General features: G+C 42.0%; 1 protein-coding gene across 1 annotated transcript in view; it reads left to right on the top strand.

Annotated features, from left to right (window-relative positions):
• Positions 1–1300: 1300 nt before the first annotated feature.
• Positions 1301–23118, top strand: part of Synpo2 (synaptopodin 2) — a 172148-nt gene continuing 150330 nt past the window's right edge. The window contains exon 1 of the mRNA XM_052731240.1: positions 1301–1581. Coding sequence (XP_052587200.1) covers positions 1477–1581 — 105 coding nt within the window. The 5' untranslated portion in view covers positions 1301–1476. The remainder of the gene's footprint in view (positions 1582–23118) is intronic.

Genomic DNA, 23118 nt, shown 5'->3' with positions numbered 1-23118 from the left:
CAGTAATGCATGCTCTGATGTCCCAAGATTGAGAAAGGCAGCAGCTCTGAGCTCTCTGTGGAAGCAGCTGTTGCTGGTGAGCATGCCCCATGCTCTGTGACCCTCGTGATAGAACCAGGAGTGGCAGTTCCTCTACATACCACTGTCAGCCTCCGAACAGAGGTCAGAGAGATGAGTGAAAATGCCTCAGGGAAGGCCCAAGGGCATCGTCTCTCACTGCTCACTCTGGCCCTCACAAGAGCTGCAGAGCGCAGTCTGCACCTGCTCAGATGGCATTTCCATAGCATGCCTTCCAAGAGAAGCCACACATATTCGAGGCCCCCCAGGCCTCGGTGGGTCAGCGGGTGATGATGAATCAGTGCTCCTCTGACAGACATATTGTAGCACGTGTTCACAGTGACCTCACAAATGTTTAGCCATCGTGTTGTTTGTCTCTGTACGCATTTTGGAGCTTCCGGCAGCTGAGGGCTGCCAGGAGAGGGAGAGTCAGTTTTCATGAGAGGATGCTCACTAAAGGCATCCTTCACCTACTCACATACCAGCAGCACAAGGGGACTCAGTCAGCTTAACAGATGACCACACGAAGCTGGGAGGGAAGAGCAGCAGCGGTGGGAACAGGGGGAGAATTGGAAGCGGGGCGGAATAGGGGATCGATTGGACCTCAACACACTACATGCATGTGCGAAATGAGCAACACCAGCAAACATTTAAAGTATCTCAAACCTTGAAACAGGAAAAAGTTATTAGAAGATAGTTTCCAGTGGAATGCCCCCCTCCTTTAATTTCCCCCTCCCACCCCCTTCCTCCTCTAAACATGTCAGTTCAGAAAAGTACAGTTTCAGAAAAGATTTTCAAAACTGCTTGTGCTTTATTTCCCCGCTTTAAAGGGCTGCTTTCTACAGGCAGTAGACAGAACAGAACTCAAACTCCCTCTGCCTCTTCTTTCTCATTCTTCCATGTGGTAGATGAAGAAGCCTTTCTCTGAGGGAGAGAGTCTAACTCTCTAGCAATTGAGTTCCGAGAGTTTATGCTTTTTTCGCCAGTTACTCATGGAAGTTCAAACTCCCCCAAGCTGGCTGCTATTTATAGAATCATTAAATCTCCGTTCTATTCAGGTGCTGGCGCTGAATCTGCGAGAGCAAGAACAATGCTGTTCTCCCCTCTCTACACTCACCCCACCGTGTCCCAAACAGGGATTTTTCTTTTAGTGTGGAGCTCTGGTGGTTTTTTTTTTTTTTTTGGTTTTTTTCTGAAAGTGGGCTGAGCAAAGGGTGTGACGCAAGAGAGGGCGGTACAGGTGCTGGGAGGGCGGTGGGGAGGCTCGGCTTCTCCGCGCACTTTCCCTGCAAGCCAGCCGCGGGGCAGCCCTGCGTCCTGCACCCTCCGCACCAGCCCAGCTTAAGGCGCATCCTCCACCGCACCCCGGCCTCGCCTGTCTTCCCCAAGCTCTTGATGCTGCCCAGCTGAAAGGAGAAAATGGGCACTGGAGATTTTATCTGCATTTCCATGACTGGAGGGGCGCCCTGGGGGTTCAGACTACAAGGAGGCAAGGAGCAGAAGCAGCCCTTGCAAGTGGCAAAGGTAGGACCAAGAGGGGTGTTTTGGGCTGTTAGAGGCTGGAACGAGGAGGACCAAAACAACCTGTTGATGGTCGTTCTGGTCATTGGCTTGCTTTCTGCGCTGTTGATGAATTTATCTAGGATGTGGCTTTTTTAAAAAATAATTTTGTGGAGAAATGTACACCATACACCATGCTATCATGTTATACGTATCAGGTGAAGATAAGGGCTGGTTAACTGTCATCTGACAGCTGACAGCCTTCGTCTACTTTGATGTGTTCTTGTTCACATGGCTTTGCCTGACTCCCAGCAGAGGAGAAAGGCCTTAGCTGCCCATGGAAAACCGCTGGACTCTAATAAACAGCTGGGAGTGACGTTAGTGTGCAATGGCACAAAACGTTTGGGGCAATAATCGTTAAGATACGAAGAACTGTCATGAAATCTGTTTAAAAGAATAGCCTTTTAAGGATTTAAAGAAATGCAAGAGCCCAAGTACTGTATCCCATTAACTATACTCACCTGGCTAAGAGCTCAGGATGGACTCCTAGCTACTTTATTTTTTTTAATTTTAGTCTATTAAAATATAATTATTTCTCTCCATTCCCTTTCCTTCCTCCAACTCCTCCCATGCCCCATGACCTCTTCTTTTTTAATGGTTATACATACACACACACACACACACACACACACACACACACACACACAATATGTGTGTGTGTATAGGCATAAGCATATGAACAGAACCTTGTTGAGTCTGTTAATGTATTCACAGGTACTTTACATATGCACTACTTACATCTAACTTTCTGGTGCACCTAATAGCTATTTAAAATTTTGTCACATTAGATTGAGTTCCAGCTTAGCACAATGCCCACTATCTAATAGAGAGCGCTAGTTTCTAACTGGCATTCAGCTAAAATAAAGTTAAAAAACAAGAAAGTGAAGCCTTTTAACCAAACGTTAATACTGAACTGTAGAATTCTGTGACAGTATATGGAGGCAGAAGAGGCTACTTCCTTGTTGCATTTTTATATTTAAAATGAATCTAGATCTCTATGAAGCAGGCAGGTCACTGCCTTTGTAGCTATTCTTTCCCTGTGCCTTTTTACCTCTTACAAATGTTCCCTGTGAAGACAGAAGTTTCTTTGAAAATTTCTGCTTGCAGGCATCCAGCAGAAAACCCTTTCTTCGGTGGTTGAGTTCTGCCACCTAGTGAGAAGTGCAGAAACGGAGTGTGAGCCCCGAACTGGAAGATGAAAGCAGTTTATTTCTGGAAAGTTCCTCCGAGGTCCCCAGCTCTTTTAGTTCTTTTGGATGAGGAAAAGGCCTAGGGAGGCTGAGTCCTCATCTCGCGGCTCGGTTTGGAAGGGCAGGATGACAGAGGGTTGGAAGGCTGCTGCGTTGGGATTCTTCAGGAGTCAGGAACCAGCAGCAGATACGATGCGAACACGGCATTCAGCGTATCCCGCGGCTCAGGGGACTAAGGCAGATTTGTTCAGTGGCCGTTGGTTGGCTGGCTCCAGTAGCTAAGAGTTGGAGTCTAATTGCGGCTCTGACCTAACTTGCAGTTTGCCCTGAGCCCTACTGGTCACTGGCCCAGGCTCCGTTGCCATGGAAGGGGAGATGTTGACTGGGTAAGGGGAGGAGAAAATTGAGAAAGAAATGAGACCTATATACTTCATGAGATCTATGTTGCTCAAATATTCACTCATCCTAACAGTATGTAATTTAGAATCCCTCATCTGCCAACTGAAGTGTGGGAAGGGAGGTGGCTGACAGCTGTCCTTCTGCACAGGCTTTCCCATGGCTAAGCCTGGAGGACACAGTGGATGGTGGGTTTCGTCGGAGTCCTCTTAGGCGCTGACTTCAGTTTGTGGTGACTCTGTGAAGCCAAATTCTGGGGAGGGGTCCCGTGGCTCATTTTCCACTGGTTTCTCAGTTGCCAGGCTGTATGAAAGTCAAGAACACTGGTCCTGCACTCTGCCTAAATCATCTTCCCTAAAATATCCAGGCAATATGCTGGTGCCTTTTGAAAGATCATTATGAAAGCACCTAGGCATTCACTTTAATGAGCTCCTCCGTCAGAGGCTGGAGATGTAGGTCAATAGAAGAGCATGTGGGGAGTCCTGAGTTCCCTCCCCAACACTCCCCCACTCCACATTGTATAATTTTCTAGTTTATTTAGAGTCGATATTAAAATGCTATTATGGAAGCTTTGAATGTTTGCTTAATTTGTGTTTCTGTGGGCACGCCACACCCTACAGTCTGCCTTTTCCTTATATGTTATGAGTTGTAAAGTGAGTTAAATGAGGGGTAAGCTTCAGATAATTGACTATGTCTTTCCATGTTTATCATTGATTCAAATTGATTATACTTGATTTTTTTTTTTTTTTTTATCTGAGAGCTTTTTGTTTGTTTGTTTCGAGACAGGGTTTCTCTGTGTTGTTTTGGTGCCTGTCCTGGATCTCGCTCTGTAGACCAGGCTGGCCTCGAACTCACAGAGATCTGCCTGGCTCTGCCTCCCGAATGCTGGGATTAGAGGCGTGCACCACCACCGCCCGGCACCTGAGAGCTTTTTAAGACACTCCAGCAACTCAGGGAGTGAACCTCCCGGAAAGGTTTTTCACCAAGTTCAAGGCGAAGTGGATGTCCGTTTCCCGTAGACTGTCATCTCATTATGACTGAGTGAGGTCCACGTGGGAGGGGATAAGCAAAGAAGCTGAAAAGCTCCAGGGAGGAGGCTGGCTAGTAAGTTAGATAAAGAATATGCAAACGACACATTTGGGAGGTAGAGGCTGGAATATCAGTTCAGTCATCTACACCCACAAAGTGAGTTCTAGCCCAGCCTAGGCTACATTAAATCCACTTTCAGCAAAATCCATACAAGTTATTAATTTTAGAGTTTAAAAACTATAAGCATCTCTTAAAAAATAGAAAATTTGAAACAGTACCCTTTGGGTAATAATAAAATACTTAAATGTCTAGATTATCAATAATCCTGTGTAGAAATTACAACAGTCTGAAATAGTATAGTAAAATTTAGTTCAGGATTATTAAGATCAGAAATTTAATTGCTTTTTAACCCCCAGGAAGTATCTTTCTAGTGATAATTTAGTTATTTCTGAGAGAGGCACAAATATTTTTAACATTTGCCTCATACACTGAACTGTATACAAACCCAATATTTTAAAGAATATTAGCGAGAGTTTTCATTGACATTCAAGCTCAGTGACATAAAATTCTATTTTTATAAAATCAACTGAAAAACTTAAAGTCCAAGTAATCAGTATTGTTCCACATGTCTATGATCTGTAATTCGAAACAGACCTTTGTAACACCCACTCACAGGATAATCCGCAGCAAAGCAGATTCTCAGTTCATCCCAGGAGCGAGTTTATGTAGACAGAAAGCCCCATTGTGTGTTTGCACATTTCTGCACAAAAAGGATGTTGATGTTTTCACTTTATGAACCTCTCCTTGGGGACATGTGCCTGCATGGCCATGTCCCTGGCAGTCTTTTGGCAAACCGCTTGGAGAAATCTTCCTATAAGGACTTGGAGAGAAAGTTTTGTTTTGCAAACAAATCTTACAATTGAAAAGCAACTCACATTTTGAAAGTAATGAGAAAATAAATGGTCAGACTAAATATAAATTAAGGTGGTCCACCATAAAAGTTTATTTAAAAAAAAATAATAATCCCATAACCTGTGTTCAGTCCTGAGGTAGTGAGTCTGAGGTTTGCCCTGGCATCAATATTTCTTAACATTCCAAGGGGAGTTTGGATATATGAGCAAAACACTAGCCCTGCTGAAGAGAGCTGAGGCCAGCCATGGCCCCTAAGTCCTGGTATGTCCTGTGAGCGCTTTAATTCTTCCTCAGTCTAATCAAGAGGAGGACCAGCGAGAGGCGAAGAGCTGGGCGAGTCCCTGGCATTGTGAGCAGGTCACGATTAGCAGTTGGAGATTTCCCCTTCTGATGTCAATATAAGTGTGCTATTGGATCAAGAAGAGGTGTTGGGATGCCCCAATGTGATGATGCTAAGCACTAGGCCTGCCTGTCAGATGGGAGTGTGGGTGTTTGTTCCCATGTGTCTGTTTTGTCAGTGGGTGTGATAGCTGAATGAGAATGTGGACCAGGATGGAAAGCTCTCAGCTCCTTCTCCAGCACCATGCCTTCCTGCCTGCTGCCACACTCCCCACCATGATGATAATCGGCTAACACCCTGAAACTGTAACCAAGCCCCTGATCACACGCTTCCCTTTATAAAAGTCGTTTGGTGCATGGTGTCTCTATGCAGTGATAGAACATTGTCACGGTGCCCTTGCTCACCTGCCTAGTGCATTTATAAATGGGAGTGGGTGGTACTGATGAGAAGCAGGAAGGGAGACGGTGAAAACTAGAGAAATATAGAGGGGGTGGAGAGGAGAGGAAGGAGGAGGAAAGAAAATGAAAAAGTATTAAAATCACCTCAGTTTTTATTTTACTAAAATACCTAATAAATACTCAGAATATTATTAAATCTTGAATTCTAGAATCCCATAGCATTAAAGAAATACCTCTCTAGACCAGCTGAAAGTAAGCCTCTGCCTAAAAGCAAAAAAAAAACCATCCTGGGTCTTGGGCATGCTGTCATAACTGGTGGGAGTTGATATGTATAACTACCCTGTTGTATCCAGAAGACACTGGTAGAGTAGATTAGGGGATACGGGCAGGGATAATTAACACTAAAGTCATTTCAAAATAGTCGTGTGGAAACCCATCGCTGTAGAAGCTTCCTGCCCTAAAATATATAATACACATCTAGAAAGAGCTTGATGGAGTTACCCTGTGATAAGCAATAGTGTCCCCATGCGACAACAAATCAAAAGCCCAGTGCCACAGCTCTAAATGGGACATTTCCATCAAATCCTTTCTTAGAGCTCGGGGGGAAGAGGAGGCAGAAAGAGTATAAGAGCCGGAGGGGATGGAGACACCAGGAGAACAAGGCCCTCTAGAGCAAGCTCCCATGAACTCACAGAGACTGAAGCAGCAAGCTCAGGGCCTGCACAAGTCTGCACCAGGTCCTCTGTGTACTTGTTGCAGCTTTCAGTCTAGTGTTTTTATGGGACTCCTGAATGTGTGAACAAGTGGGTCTCGGATTCTTGTACCTTCTCTTGGGGCTCTTTTTTTCCCCTTCTGTTGGTTCACCTTGTCCAACTTCTATGTGATGGTTTTTGTTTTATATTTTGTTTGTTATGTTTTGTTGTTGTCTCTTAGAAGCCTGTTCTTTCCAAATGAGAGATAGAAAGGGGGTGGATCCAAACAGGAGGGGACTTGGGGGAGGATCTGGGAGGAGCAGAGGGAGGAGCAGTTGTAATAAAGATATATTGTATGTGAAAAGAATCTATTTTTAATAAAAGAGGGAAAATAAAATTAAATCTTAAAAAATGCTCAGTGCAGGAATGAGTTACCTCCTTTGGAATTGTTGGCAATTGAAGTCCCATAGACTTCCAAACATCACAGATTATTGCCAATGCTCTTTCTTACCCTCTAGACCTTGACAATAAGTAGACACCACACATCAACAACTCACAGAGATCTGCCTGCATCTGCGTCCTGAGTGCTGAGATTAAAGGTGTGGGCTACCACCACCCAGCTCTCTTATTTTTTTTATGTAGGAATTTATTACTGTAAACTTTTTTCTTAGAACACTTTTACTGTGTTCTAGGAATTTTTATACACTTTGTTTCTGTTTTGTCTTAAGAATTTAAAATTTTTTAACTTCTGTTTTGTCTTAAGAATTTAAATTTTTTTCTTTTTAACTTCTTCATTAATCTACTGGTTGTTCAAGTTTATGTTTTCTAGTTTCCATTTATTTTTGTATTGTCTGATTTTCTTGTTATTTCCTGTTTTATGTCATTGTAATCAGGAAAAAGATACTTGATATGAATTCAGTCTTCTTGTTTGTTTAGGTTTGTTTTCTGGCTTAATGTGTGTTCTATTCCAGAGAACACTCCACAAGCAGTTGTGAGAAATGTGTAATGCATATATAAGTTTGGCATTTCACACGTACACAAAACACACACACACACACACACACACACACACACACACACACACACATATATTAAATCTTTTTACTTTATTTACACTTGTATGCAATTGCCTTCTCTGTCTCCTGTTCAGGTTTGACTATGGTCTATTTTATCTGACATTAGGGCACCACTCTTACTCACTTTTGGTTTCTAGTTGTGCGGGACATCTTTCCTTAGCTTTCGCTTTCTGATGAAATGAATGTCTTCTAAGTGGGTATGTCTTGAATTTTTGAAAACTCTTCATTCACACTAGCCCCTAGAATTTAATCTGCTTTTAGTTAAAGTGGTTATTGAAAAGTAAGAACTTAGCACTGCCATAATTTTTATTTGACTTTCTGGATGTTTTGTAGATACTTCCTTCCTTTCTTCCTTCCTTCCTTCCTTCCTTCCTTCCTTCTTTCTTTCTTTCTTTCTTTCTTTCTTTCTTTCTTTCTTTCTTTCTTTCTTTCTTTCTTTCTCTCTCTCTCTCTCTCTCTCTCTCTCTCTCTCTCTTTCTTCTTTCTCTTTCTTTTTCTCTTTCTCTTTCTGTTCTTCTTCTTTCCTTGTTTCTTCTCTTACTGTCTTCCTTTGTAGTTAAGTACTATGTTTTGATTCTTTGGTTCTTGTTTTTATTTAATATAGCTGCCATAGGTTTTTGTTTATTTTTTGAGATAGGGTTTCCCTGTATAGTCCTGGCTGTTCTGGAATGTGCTGTGTAGACCAGGCTGGCCTAGTACTTGGAGATCCACCTGCTTCTGCTTCCTGAGTGCTGGGATTAGGGCACATGCACTAAGTCTAGCTTACCATAGGTTTTTAACTTGTAGTCATTATAAGACTTACAAAGAACACCCTATATTTATAAAAGATGATGTTAATTTGATAAGAAGTTGTATTACAAGAAAGAAAAAGAAGAAAAAAGTTTACCTTTTAATTCTACTTGCTCCAATTTTGAGTTTTTGTTGACTATCACAAATTACATTCTTTATCACATTTCCATTAAAATGTTGCGAGTATTGTTTTGATTTTTTAATTTGTTTTATTTTTAACATAATTGTGTGTGTGTGTGTGTGTGTGTGTGTGTGTGTGTGTGTGTTTATGTGCATGTAAGTGCAAGTGCCCAGGAAGGCCAGAAGAGAGTGTTGGGTCACCTGGAGCTAGAGTTCCAGGTAGTTGTGGACCATCTGACAGGAGTGCTGAGATCAGAACTTCTGCTCTTCTTAACCACCGGGCTACCCCTCCAGGCCTAAATGGTTGGTCAGTTAACCTTTACACTAAACATAGAAGTAATCTGTAAGTCACCGTCACTTTACTTGAATGTTCAGAACTGGACTGTGCACTAGCATTGATCAGTGAATCTTAGACTTCCTAGTGTTTTTATGTTACTCATTGGCATTGATTTTTCTTTTAACTTGGAAAACAACTGAGCATTTCTTTCTTAGTTTTATTTTACTGTATACATATTAGGTTCCTTGCTATTTTTTTCCAATCAACATTTTAAATATCTCACACTTCTCTGTTTACATACATGGACTATTTTTTTTCTTTTTTCTTTTAAATTGAAAATAGATTTTCTTTCATACAATATAGTCTGATTATGGTTCCCCTCCCCCAACTCCTCCCAGATTCTCCCTACTTCCCCATTCACCCAAATCTATACCCTTTCTTTCTCTTTCTCATTAGAAAACAAAGCATCAATTAATGTTAATATTAATTAGAGGGGGGGGATTCTGTAAGCAAGTGCATCAGGATCATGATGGGGAAACCTGCAGAGACGGCCAAACCAAACTTGTGGGAACTTATGAAAGTTGGATCAGTGGCTGTGGAGCCTGCATGGGACTGGACTAGGCCCTCTGCATGGTGAGACAATTGTGTAGCTTGATCTGCTTGTGAGGCCCCCTGGCAGTAGAATCAGGATCCATCCCTGGTGCATGAGCGGGCTTTTTGGAGCCCACTACCTATGATGGGACACCTCGTGAAGCCTTGAGGCAGGAGGAAGGGCTTGGACTTGCCTCTACTGGATGTGCCTCCCCATGGGAGGCTTTGCCTTCTTGTGGGGGGGAGTGGGGGGTGGGTTAGGGGAGAAGCTTGGGGGGTTGCAGGAGGAGGGAAGAGGGGGATGTTGACTGGTGTGTAAAATGAATAAAAAATTTTCTTAAGAAAAAATATTAATAATAATAAGATAAAATAAAAAACAAACCCAAATAGGGCAAAACAAACAGACAAACAAGCAAACAAAAGGAGCCACAGGGAAAAAACCACAAGAAACACATACAGACACTGAGATACACACATTCGCACATGCAGAAAGCACATAAAAACAAAATCGAAAACCACAGTATATAAGCAAAAGATTTGTAAGAAAAAACAAATCCCTGACAAAACATTATAAAACAAGAAAACCCTCCCAAAATACCACTGAGATCATTCTGTGTTGGCCATTCACTGCTGGGCATGGGGTGTGGCTTGTATACTCAGTGGGACTCCGGTGAAGAAAATTCATTTTTCCTTTGTGTGCAGTTACCAATTACAGGTAGCTGGGTTAGGGATGGAGGCTTGTGTCTACTTCCCTTCCAGTCTGGGATCCCATCTGGCTTAGATCTGCACAGGCCCTCTGCATGCTGCCTCAGTCTCTGTGGTTTTATGCTTACAGCAGTCCTGTTGTGTCCAGAAGGCCTGTTTTCTTAGTGTCTTCCATCCCCACTGGCTCTAATAATCTTTCTGTGTCCTCTTCCTCAGAGCTCCCTGAACCCTGAAGGAAGGGATTTGATGGAGACATCTCACTTAGGACTAAGTGTTTCAAAGTCTCTCATTCTTTCATTCCAGTTGTGGGTCTTTGTTTTTGTTCCCGTCTACTGCAGGAGTAACCTCTGATGATGATGGATGATGATCAAGATACTTAACTGTGGGTTTAATAGAATGTTGTTAGGAGTCATTTATTGCTGTGCTCCTCTAGCAGAACAATAGTATTTGGTTTCCCCCTGGCTCTGTGGCCTCTCCAGTCTCAGATTCTTGGCCACCTGGGCAGTGTCAGGCATGGGCTCCGTCTCATGGAGTGGGCCTTAATTCCAATCAGTGGTTGGTTGCTCCCACAAGCTTTGTGCCACTAATGCACACCAGACAGGTCACCATTTTAGATTGATGGGTTTGTACCTGGGTTGGTGTTTACTTTTCTCCTTTGGTAGTGTGTGGAATACCTTCCCGTACCATGAACACTAGTCAGTAGGGGTGAAGGCTCTAGGTAGGCACCAGCTCAACTTCTCTGTGTTCAGTGAGTTACGGAGGTGTTGTCTTTAGCAATAGGACCTTAACAGTTTGTGGAGAGCAGCAAAAAAAAAGAGGCTTCTTCCCGGTTGTCTGGGTTGCTTTTGGTCAGTGTTTTAGTATGGCAAATAAGTACAGAAAATACCAGATTGCACCAGATTCATGGGCAATTGCTGTGACCAAACCTGATCATGTTGCTTCAAGAGCTTTGGGTTAGAAAAACCATATGTTCAGAACTTAATGGACTTTTCTTTGGAAGCTTAGGAGGTAAGAATGTTGAGAGAAATCCAGATGAGGGAGGCCTGGCTTGTGACGTTTCAGAGGAGAGTTTAGAGTCCCTCAAGGACTGTGCCAGGGCTGTTCATGTACTATTTTGAGCTAAGAATCTGAGCTGGAGAGGTGGCTCAGTGGTTAAGAGCACTGACTGCTTTTTCAGAAGACCCAGGTTCAATTCCCAGCACCCACACGGCAGCTAACAACTGTCTGTAACTCCAAGGTCTGACATCGACATACATGTGGGCAAAACACCAAATGTCTGCTTTACCAGGACATTTGATGCTGATTAGCTGGGGCTGAAAAATCTCTCATGATTAAGAAAATACAGAATCACTGAGGCAATATATTCTAGGAAGCATTTCCTCAGTCAACACACAGAAGCTGTGGTCCAGAGGGTTCCAAGGTGTCATCTCAGGCTGGCAGCTGAACTTGGAATATATAAGAGTCTCCCAAATAATACTGACTTTGAAGGCATGAAAGGGATATAGAGAGCAAGCCAGCAGGCAGTGCTCCTCTATGGTCTCTGCTTTCAGGTTCCTACCTTAAAGTCCCGCTCTGGCTTCTCCCAGTGATAGGCTGTAATGTACAAGATGAGATAAGTCCTTTCCTGCCTAAAGTGGCTTTTCATCATGGTGTTTATCACAGTGGCAGAAAATGAACTAGTATAGATGGTTTATGAACGACTGAAATTACAGTGACCCTTGAGTCATTTTTATGAATGAGCAGTTTTGGTTGGAAGGAATTTAAGTCAATACCTTAAGGTCATGTAGTTGTTCAATGGCAAGATGAAAACGGGGCCAATTTGTAGTGTGTGTGTCTGTGGCTCCTTTGCAGACTGGTGTCCCCACAGAGGCATGCAAAACCCTTCAAACTGTCAGTCCGCATCACCTGTCTCTCCCAGGAGTACATTTAGCCATTTGGAAATTTCACAATTCCTTCTTTCCTTCCTTCCTTCCTTCCTTCCTTCCTTCCTTCCTTTCTTCCTTCCTTCCTTCCTCTCTCTCTCCCTCCCTCTTTCCTTCCTTCCTTTTCTTCTTTTTAGACAAGGTCTCACTTTGTACTCTAGATAGGCTTAGAACTGGCTGTGTAAACCAGGCTGACCTCAAACTTACCACCAGCTAGCTACTCCCAAAACCCGAAAACTTGGATTATAGGCATGAGCCACCACACCTGGCCTTTAAAAATATTTTTAACTGTTTTATGGTGGAATGGAGAGGGAAGTATAGTGGGGTTGAGACAGGGTTTCAGATAGACTAAGCTGGCTTCAATTTGCTGTGTACACAATGTAGCCCTTAAATTCCCAGTCCTCCTGACTACACTTCACAAGCTACTTGGAACATAGGCATTCACCACCATGCCCTATGACACTGTGTATTTCTTACTTTTTTAAAAATTAAAATTCATGTGTATGTTTTTTTTTTGCCCGCATGTAATTAATGTCTTTGCACTACTTGTATGGCTGGGGTCTGCAGAGGCCAAGAAGAAGGTATCAGATCTCCTGAAACTAAAGATGGTTGTGAGATGCCACGTGGGTGCTGAGAATTGAACTCGGGTCCTATGTACTATTACCACATGGATTTGCTATGTGTTCCATGTGCTTCTGCATGGAACTTTCCTCGAGGGTCTGTCTTTCTAGCAGATAACTGATTTCCAACTGTTTTGACTGTGCCTGTCTTAGTCACTGTTCTATTGCTGTGAAGAGACACCACAACCATGACAATTCTTATGACAGAAACCATTTAATTGGGGCTGGTTCACAGTTTCAGAGATTTAGTCCATTATCATCATGGCAGGGAACCTGGAGACACAGAGACAGACATGGAGCTGGAGAAGTAGCTGAGAGTTCTACATCTGGATCCACAGGCAGCAGGAAGAGACTCTGGGCTGAGCTTGGGCTTCTGAAACTTCAAAGCCTACACCCTAGTGACATACTTCCGCCAATAAGGCCACATTTTTTAATCCTTCTACTCCTTTCAAGTAGTGCCACTTTCTGGTGACTAAGCCTTCAAATATATGAACCTATGGGGGCCATTTTTATTCAAACTAACACAGAGCCTCATGAAGTAAAAGCTTTGAGCAAATTCCATACACACACATATATATAGTGTGTACATATATGTAATACATGCAGACACATCCTATATACATACACATATGTAATGATATGATAACATTTTTTTTTTGGTTTTTCGAGACAGGGTTTCTCTGTGTAGCTTTGCGCCATTTTATATCTAGTATAAGTGAAGAGAAATGAATAAAAGAATAAAAGGTTAAATCAACAGTATTTAAAACTAGCGTTTTTTATTCTATGGTACAAAAGTGTTCTTTTTTTCTTTCTAATTTTTAAAGATTTAATGTGCATGAGTGTTTTGTTCACATGTGTGTATGCGTACTGCATGCATGCCTGGTGCCCACAGAGGTCAGAAAAGGGTGTCAGATGCCCTAGAACTGAAGTTGCAGAGGATTGTGAGCCACCATGTAGGTGCTGGGAACAAAACCCAGGTCCTCTGCATGAGCAACAAGTGTTCTTAACCACTGAGCCATGTCTCGATTCTTGCCAAAAGCATTCTGCATTCTTAATCTCCCTGAAACGAGTTTTTCTTTTGGTGAGAACAGTCTTTTTTCCTAGAAAAAAAACAATGATTGATGGAATTTATGAATTTTTTCTTAATCTTAATGTGGCCCCATGGGTTACAATTTATTTAAAGATCTAGTGAGATTTTATTTACTTTGGTACTTGAGTTTAAATGCTATCACAGCTTACGAAGACAGTCTCAGAGAATATATAGACACACGTTGAGGAGATGCATCCTTATGTGACAGCCATTTCCAGTCTATCAACCAGCACTGCAAAGATTTTTGTTCAAAGTTGTTGTCTGTCTTTGCGTGCGTCTGCCCTTTGTTCTTATAGCTATTTACATGGGTACGTTTTTATATTTTAGTGTTAACTATTACTGTGTTTTACATTTTGAAGATAACAGACCACATTTGAAGTTTTTTTCTAGTTAGGCATGCAGAAATGGCATTTCAAAGAATAACATACCAACATATACTTTCAATGAAAATATTACTTATAGAAACATTTTCAGCATCTGTTTAAAAAACATTTTCTCTGTTTCATCTATTTCTTTGCTAAAAGCTGCTTCCAAGCAGCTCACTGTTAGAGGACACATTGTTTTTATTGTTCTGAAACATGTCAGGTAACCAGTGACTAAGAACCATGTCTTAGCCTAGAAAAGACAGGCAGAGTTAGAACGTTCATTTTCTGTCAAATAAAACCAGGGCACTCTTCAAGTTCTGTACTTCTATTCAGGGTTTAAAGAAATAGCAATGAGCTTTGGAGGGGTACAAATGCCTATGTGATAGGTAAGTCTCTGTACCCCTGGGTGTCATTGCAACATGGTTCAAAGATTTCCAACCCAGTGTAGTGGTACTTACTAAGACTGGGGGATAATGAGTTTGAGGCTAGCCTGAGCTACAAAGTAAGACCCTCTTTCTTTCTTTTTTTTTTTTAAATTAAGAGATTTTCTATTCATTTTACATACCAACCACAGATTTCCCTGTCCTCCCTCCTCCCACCACCCATCCTCCCTCCCCTGATTCCCACCTCCTTCAAGGCAAGGTAAGACCCTCTTTCAAGCAAGCAAACAAACATAATAATTTCAATGTAGTTTAAATGTAAGTTTCTATAAAATTTATCGTATTAATAACATTCTGTTGAAATTTTACACTTCTGTTTCCTAATCATTTGACTGTAGAGTTGCCAGCAAATAAGGCATCTGATGTGAGACACCTTGTACCTTTACCCTAGAATCTTTTTGTATTTTGCTGTAAATTTCTGTTAAAGCAGGCACTCCCCTTGCCTTCCCAAGTACTTGAATTGTAGGCATGAACCACTACACCTGCTTTCTAGTTCATTATTAAAACAGAATCTAAAAATACCACAGATGGAGATATTCTACAAGTATGTGCACCTTCTTCCAATCACACACAAATTAACCTTTAATATACAGTTAGGATTTACACCAATTTCTTGGGGGTTTTTTCATCCTTAACAGCATTTGCTGAGAAATGTTGGCTTGCTGTCACATTACATTATTTTAGCAATTTTTAATTGCATCCATACAGATCTTTCTAAACCTTATCATGAGGTTCAAAACTCTGTAAAGTTTTCAATTCAGTACTGCCTGACTTCAACCATTGTTGAAAATTCCATCTAGAATTTTTTTATTTTCTGGCCCAAGTGAACTTCCTCTGCAGCAACACTGTTTATACATCTGATCCCTTGTGGGCTTCTTGGTAGTTTCAACAATCTTGTCACTCATGCTAAGTGGTTAAAGAGTCTTAGTTTTCAGTCTCAAAGTAGGACTCATGATGAGCGGAGACAGAGATGGGTTGGAGTCAGCTCTTGTTCTAATTTAGTGGAAATGTGTTATCTTTAAGTAAAGGCCATTTTTTTTCGGAAATGTTTTAGCAAGGATTTTGTGAGTGTTGATTATATCAAATTAGATAGGTAAATGAAAATTTGCTTCATCAAATACAGGAGAATGTGGCAAAACCTCTTCTCCCTCCAACTTGTCAGGAGGTCTCATTGTAGGTGAATTATGTCTTAGTGTTCTCTTGCTGTAAAAAGAAACCATGACCACAACAACTCTTATAAAGGAAAACACTTAAGTGGGGATGGCCTAGAGTTCAGAGGTTTAGTCCATTATCATCTTGGCAGGAAGCATGGCAGCATGCTGGCAGACAAGGTGCTGGAGAGGTGGCTAAGAGTTCTACATCTGGATCTGTAGGCAGCAGGAAGAGAGAGAGACACTGGGCCCAGCTTGAGCATTTGAAAGCTCACCCCCAGTGACACACTTTCTCCAACAAGGCCACACCTACTCCAACAAGGCCACATGTCCTAATCCTTCCAAATAGTCATGACTTAATAGTACCAATCACTCCCTACAAACCTATGGTGGCCATTTTCATTCAAACCATCACAGGTTACTTCAGGAGCTGTCTGAAATACATGAGTCTGCCCCACAGATCGTACTGAAACACAGTATCCCTCCCAGGCCATGTATTAAGGAGAGCTAACTCTCAGAGCTCGTTTCTGTGTCATTTTTGTAAATGAAACTACGTGTGTGTAAGAGTCCAGCTATCTTGGTAGCCGTGCAGGGAAAGAGTCTTCACGCACAGGCTTTAAGTACCAAGACCCTGGGATGTGCTAGAGTGTTCATGGGGTAGTAAGGCCAGTGCATATTTCCATCAGAAACAGCTGTAAGAAACCTAATCCATCCCAGTGATTAAAAAAATTGGTAGAAGCCAGGAGATGGTGGTACATGGTTTTAGTCCCTGCACTTGGGAGGCAGAGGCAGGCAGATCTTTGAGTTTGAGGCCAGCCTGGTCTACATAGTGAGTTCCAGGACAGCCAGGGCTACACAGAGAAACCCTGTCTCAAAAAAAAGATAGGATAGACTATAATAATAGTAATAATAATAACAATAAAAAGGTCTCACCTGGAAACCCTAGCTGTGTAATCATTAAAATATTAATACAGTAGTCCTAGGTTGAACAACTTTAGATGGTATTTTTATATTTCCTCCCCATCCTTTGTCTTTTTCTAATGTAGTGGCCCGCTGAACAGTGTCTAGATTGCTCCCTTCAAACGAATAATCACAGCTTCTTGTGTAGAAGTCTGCTTGGATACACTGTCACCCTTTCCTCTTTCTCTACAATTGATTCTCCCTGTGAGAGTTTGCTCTAGGGTCAGACCTAGGGCAAAGGATAAGTGTATTCTCTAGTGTGTCAATTCTGGTGCTCCTTCAAAAGGGAGAGTAGTTAGCTGTTGTTAGTTAGCTGCTGTTTGGAGACTGACCCACTGCGGGGACAAAGCATTTCAGGGCTGTGTCCCACTTAGAATGCGGAGCCTTAAACTCATTTCCCCAACCCCCTCTTTCTCACCCACGAAGTAGGATACTATGTAATCAGTTTCCCGGTTTTGTATGTAAAAATATTGGATGTTGTACAGGTGGACAATCTGAAGCCCAAATAACCAGTTTATCATATGCCTTGTAAGACATATGATGTCTTAGAACCATACATATGCCATGTAAGGGCCGTGGGCTAAGATGCTTGTTTGGCACATGTAAGTCACATGACAAAGGGGTTTGTCCATTATCATCATTATTATTTTTGAGACAGAGCCTCATATATTTCAGGCTGACCTCAAACTTACTATATAGCCAAGGATAATTTTGGGGCCTCTGATCCTTTTGCCGCTACTTCCCAAGTACTAGGATTATGGGAATGCATCTCCATGCTTGGCTTATTATTACTATTTCTCTAGTTAAAGATAGAAGTGATTGTCCTTCCGTAAATTTTACTTAGTCAATTCAGATATACAGACAAAAATCAAGAGCAAAAAAGTCCATAGAGAATTGTTGAGGGTAGTTATTTCACAGGATGCAGCTTTTTCTTTTTTTTATTGTGTTCATGTGTGTGTATGCACATATGTATTCTAGTGCATGCATGTGTGTGTGTGTGTGTGTGTGTGTGTGTGTGCGTGTGTGTGTATGTGTAGGCCAGAGAGCAACCTCAGGAGCTGTTCCTTAGTAGTCATTCCCCCATTCACCTTGCTTTTTGACACACAGTCTCTCAGTAAGATTGGGGGCTCACTGATCAGGCTAGTCTCATGGATTACAACTGTGTGCCACAGTGCCTGGCTTTCTATGTGGGTGCTAGGGATTAAACTCAGGTCCTCATGCCTAAATGACAAGCACTTTACCAACTGAGCCACACCTCCCATAAGCTCCTCCAGACACACAAGTGGCCAGGCCCCTTCCCTGGAGGACCTCCAACTGCCAGGTTCCACCCACAGAACACTCTAATTGCCCTAAAGGCCGGGCCCAGCTCCCACCCTACAGAGTAAAAAGCACAAGCTCTGGGCTTGAAATCCCACCAATCCCCAATCCGGAACGCTTCACCCTGAAAAGTTCCACTATCCCTCACCCTAGAAACTATATAAGCCCTGCCTTCTGCTCAGCTTGCTGCTGTTTCTCACCGGAGCAGAGGCAGCCACCCTCCTGGTTTTTTTCCTCCCAAAAAATCTCTGTGTGAGGTTTGTTGTGAGGTGTGACTTTGGTATTCCTTGACTCCCAACTGCCAGGATACCTTTCCATCAGAGCTATAACACTTACACCCCCTAGTCCCAGTTTTTCACTTTTGATAAACACATTTCATAATATGCAGTATCAACTGCTAATTAAGATCCCTTTGCTGTGCAATTTTCCATCAGTTTAAGACAATAGGTGCTATACAAGACAATATATATAGTGTGTGTATGTGTGCATGTTTGTGGGTGGGTGTGTCTGTGCCACAGCACATGTGTGGAGGTCAGAGGACAACCTCAGGCTGTCTCTTGTTGTTCTCCACTGTGTATGCCAGGCTAGTTAGACCCCAAGAATTCCCTTCTGGGAATTCTCCTGTCTCTACCTCCCATCTCTCAGTGGCAATTTGGGGATTATAGATGCACACTTCTCTGTTGGGCTTTTTTGTGAGTTCTGGGGATCCAAACCCAAGGCTTCACACTTCAACAAGAGCTTTACCCATGGAGCAATCTTGCCAGTTTCTAAAATTATACAGTCTAGCGCTGGCTTGATTGAAGCGTACTATGTAGACCAGGCTGGCCTTGAAATCACAGAGATCCCGCTGCCTCTGCCTCTCTAGTGCTGAGATGAAAGGTTTGCACTTCTATACATGGCTGAAATTATAGATTTTAAAGGCAAAATAAGGTTAAATGATTGGTCCACTTAAAACGATATGGCTTTTAAAAGAGATGCCGCAATAAAATTATTTTATTATTTATTCGTGCATTAATAAATGACTGCACATAACTGTCAAGCTGTACTTAGAGTGAGTAGACTATATCTTCTACTTCGTTTCCTCACTTGTGAGATGGGTATAGTGATAGCTGTATTTCTAAGAATTGTTTATAGGGCTAGAAATTATACATGACAATCACTGGAAGGAACAGTCAAGTTTTAAAAATGATGTTATCACCTTTGTGGTTATCCCAATTAAAAAATCAACTTTGTGAGGTCAAGGATTTGAGTCCTGGAGATCACTGGGAAGGCTGTTACACTCCTTGGTCCCTTCCTGGGAGGTGATAATTGTTGGTTCTAGAATGTTGCTTCTTTCTTATGGACTACCCCATCACCCTTTAGTTGGAAATAGCACATAGAAATCATCAAATTCCCAAATCATATGTAATTTTACTTTGTTAAGGTTAAAACCTTCCTTTTTGAAAAAAAAGAAAAGGGGAAGTGCTGTGGGATGGTCTGTATGTCAAGTGTGTTGCTGATTGGTCAATAAATAAATCACTGATTGGCCAGTGGCCAGGCAGGAAGTGTAGGTGGGACAAGGAGGAGAATAGAGCTGGGAAGTGGAAGGCTGAGTTAGAGAGACACTGCCAGCCGCCAAGATGACAAACAGCATGTGAAGATGCCGGTAAGCCACGAGCCATGTGGCAAGGTATAGATTTATGGAAATGGATTAATTTAAGCTGTAAGAACAGTTAGCAAGAAGCCTGCCACGGCCATACAGTTTGTAACCAATATAAGTCTCTGTGTTTACTTGGTCAGGTCTGAGTGGCTGTGGGACTGGCAGGTGAGAGAGATTTGCCCTGACTGTGGGCCAGGCAGGAAAACTCTAGCTACAGTTTCATGAAAACATAACCTTTTCTGCTAGATGGTGCTCAGCATGACTTCTGTAGATTGTAAGCATCGTGGTGCACTTTTGGCTGCTCTAGAAAGTAGACACACAGGGATGACTTTTCAGATCTAACCTGTAGGCTGCCTGTCTACAGATGAAGAAATGCAGGCAGTTTTACCCCAGGCAGAATGGAGCAGAGCGTGGCACAGTGGCAACCCAGGGGAAAAGGAACTCATCTTTCTACCAGCTCGTTACCCTTGCTCCCCTCCCCTTGACAAAATGTCCCCACAGCTTCATGTTGAACAGTTTCCCATGGCCCCACCACAGACATGAGGTTGAGAGCAGATACACAGATCCATTTAGGCATCGAGGTCTGACCTGCTCCATTATCCTACGCATCATCCCCATGACTCTCATCTTCTGCTTCTCTTTCTCATGGTGAAGAAATTGCTTCTTGTCTCCACTGCCCTTGCTCTCTTCTCATTCTTTACTGAGTTCTTAGTACGCTTCTTTTCTGTGACAAAAACACCAAATTTATGTTGCCAAACTGCAAAGGAAATAGAGATTTTGTGTGTGTGTGTGTGTGTGTGTGTGTGTGTGTGTGTGTGTGTGTGTGTGCGTGTGTGTGTCAGAGAGAGAGAGAGAGAGAGAGAGAGAGAGAGAGAGAGAGAGAGAGAGAGAGAATCTAACATGTTCTGCATAAGTTGCTCTTAATTGATTTTCATGGAGAGACAGCAGCATGGATCTTTCAGTTGGAGGATGAGGTGAACTAGTATGGGAGGTTGTAGGCATTGGGTGATTTTCCAGGACTGTATAGAAACTGTTTTTAAGGTTTGTGCAGCCCTTACCTGGGTCCCTCTGGTCTCCTTCCCTATTATCTACCCTGCCTTCTTCTGTCTGGGTAGCTTCCTTTTTACCACAGAGAGCCTTCTTATTTTCTCCTCAATGGGTGACATTGTTCGAGTCATTTTCCAGAAGGACATTTATCTATCCCAGGCACACAACAGGTATAGAATCAGACCTTTATTGGTTTTTTTAAAACTGATTAGCAAAGATCTCCATGTTTAATTTGGTGAGGTGTAAAATTGTATTTAACCTAAAAATAAGCACACATTTTTGAGGGGAGCTTTATAAAGATCACCCCAACTTTGAGAACAAGAGTGAGTTGAAGTTCCTATTCTGCACTAAAGTTAAGTGGGAGCTGAGGAAGACACTGTGGGGCTGGAGCAAAGGCGGAGGCCAGGGAGGGCAGAGACAGTAGGGACACCCTCACTGACAAAATGGAATTTTCATTTGGGCTCCAACTATCATAGAGTTTCAGGCCTTGGTACACTTTCCTAAGGTTCCACACAGACGTGTTAGGGGCTGTCACTAGTGCTTCTGGTCAAAGATCTGCATTTTCCACCTGGCTATTGCCAGCCTTTTTTTTTTTTTTTTTTAAGTAAAAGCCATGTCTTTTCATAGTTCTCGGCGTCTTCTAATTGACATGAATGATTAACATGAGCCACATATATGCATGACTAGAAACTTATGGCCGGGTACACATATTGCTGAAGTGTGGAATAAATTAACTAATGAATCAGTATGTCTTTTAATCTTAGTGTGAGAGTGGCAGCTATGTACATGTGCGTATGTATGTGTGTGTGGGCATGTGTGTGTTTGGGTTTGTGCATGTGTATGCACATGTGCCATGGTGAGAGTGTAAAGGTCGAAAGGTAAATGACAGGAATCAACTCTCTTCTTCCACTTTGTGGTCTCTGGAACTTGAATGTAGGTGGTCAGGCTTGGTATGGTGTCTTTACTCACTGGACCATCTTGCTGGCCTGAAGTGATGCTACTGAGGTTTAATTTTATACTGTGTTGTAAGAAATTGATTTAAAGGATAATTAAAGGAGTTACCAATGTGTTCTGTATGTGTATGTTCATGTTTTTATTTGATCTTATATGGCACCATGATATAAATCCATGAGATTTGTTGAGATGCGTGTTGGTTGAACAGTGATTCAGGAGACCCAGGTCCTAGACCCGAGTCAGTTTTGACTTTGATGTTAAGGACATCACTCAGATGAACTGGCCTTCAACTGCTCTATTTATCAAAGGAACAGTTTGGAATAGATGATTTTATTGTTCATCCTGGCTGTAGTCTATTTATGCTGTGGGATGGTCTGTATGTCAAATTGCTCTGATTGGCCAATAAATAAAACACTGATTGGCCAGTGGCCAGGCAGGAAGTATAGGCGGGACTAACAGAGAGGAGAAAGGAGAGAACAGGAAGGCGGGGGGGGGGGGGGGGGGGGGGGGGGGGACGGGACACGGACACTGCCAGCTGCTGCCATGACAAGCAGAATGTGAAGATGCCGGTAAGCCATGAGCATGTGGCAAGGTATAGATTTATAGAAATGGATTAATTTAAGATATAAGAACAGTTAGCAAGAAGCCTGCCATGGCCATACAGTTTGTAAGCAATATAAGTCTCTGTGTTTACTTGGTTGGGTCTGAGTGGTTGTGGGACTGGCAGTGACAGAGATTTGTCCTGACTGTGGGCCAGGCAGGAAAACTCTAGCTACATACTTAGATCAAGAAGATAATAGATGAAAAGCAATGCCCACAAATGGCAACATTTCCCTTAACTTGACAAAGACCTTTTTTTTTTTTTTTTAAGAAAGTTTAATTCTTTACATAGTATTATATGGAAATCCTGTGTGCATTTCTTCCAGTCATAATTTCTGGGACATATTTATTTTAAAAGGTAAAACAAAAACTCTCAAGTGCTATCAACTTAATGAACTTCCACTAGATTTCACTTTTCAAATGATTAAAATGATAGTGCCATGAACTATTGAATTTAATATGTCCCATTGCTTTTATTTTTTTTAATTGCTTGAGATAATCAATGTATTTTGAAACAAATGATTTTAAAATAATTTCTTGATTAATATTCTAAATAATGAGATAGTTCTCCATTATACATAAATGTAACTAGTCTTTTTCATAAAATTGTTTGCAGTTCATGTATTTAAGCATAGTTAATATTTTCATAAATCTAAGTTCTTTATTTACATTCTGGGTCAAGGATTATTTGCAACTAAGATTTTTCTCATCCTTCTGCTGAAAATCCCAAAGAGGCAAAAAATTCAGATTATCTCACATTTATTTCCTTCCTTTACAGCTACTAAGCAGATAAAAAAGCTATGGCCAAGCTGGAGGGACCTGAATTTGATCCCTGAGAACCTACATGCTAAAGGGAGAGACCCCCCACAAGCTCTCACCTC

This window comes from Peromyscus californicus, unplaced genomic scaffold (genome assembly GCF_007827085.1).
Source record: "Peromyscus californicus insignis strain IS unplaced genomic scaffold, ASM782708v3 Scaffold_9__1_contigs__length_137607984, whole genome shotgun sequence".
Classification (NCBI taxonomy): Eukaryota; Metazoa; Chordata; class Mammalia; order Rodentia; family Cricetidae; genus Peromyscus; species Peromyscus californicus.
Note: the sequence above shows the minus strand (reverse complement) of the source record. Positions and strands in the feature narration are given on the sequence as shown.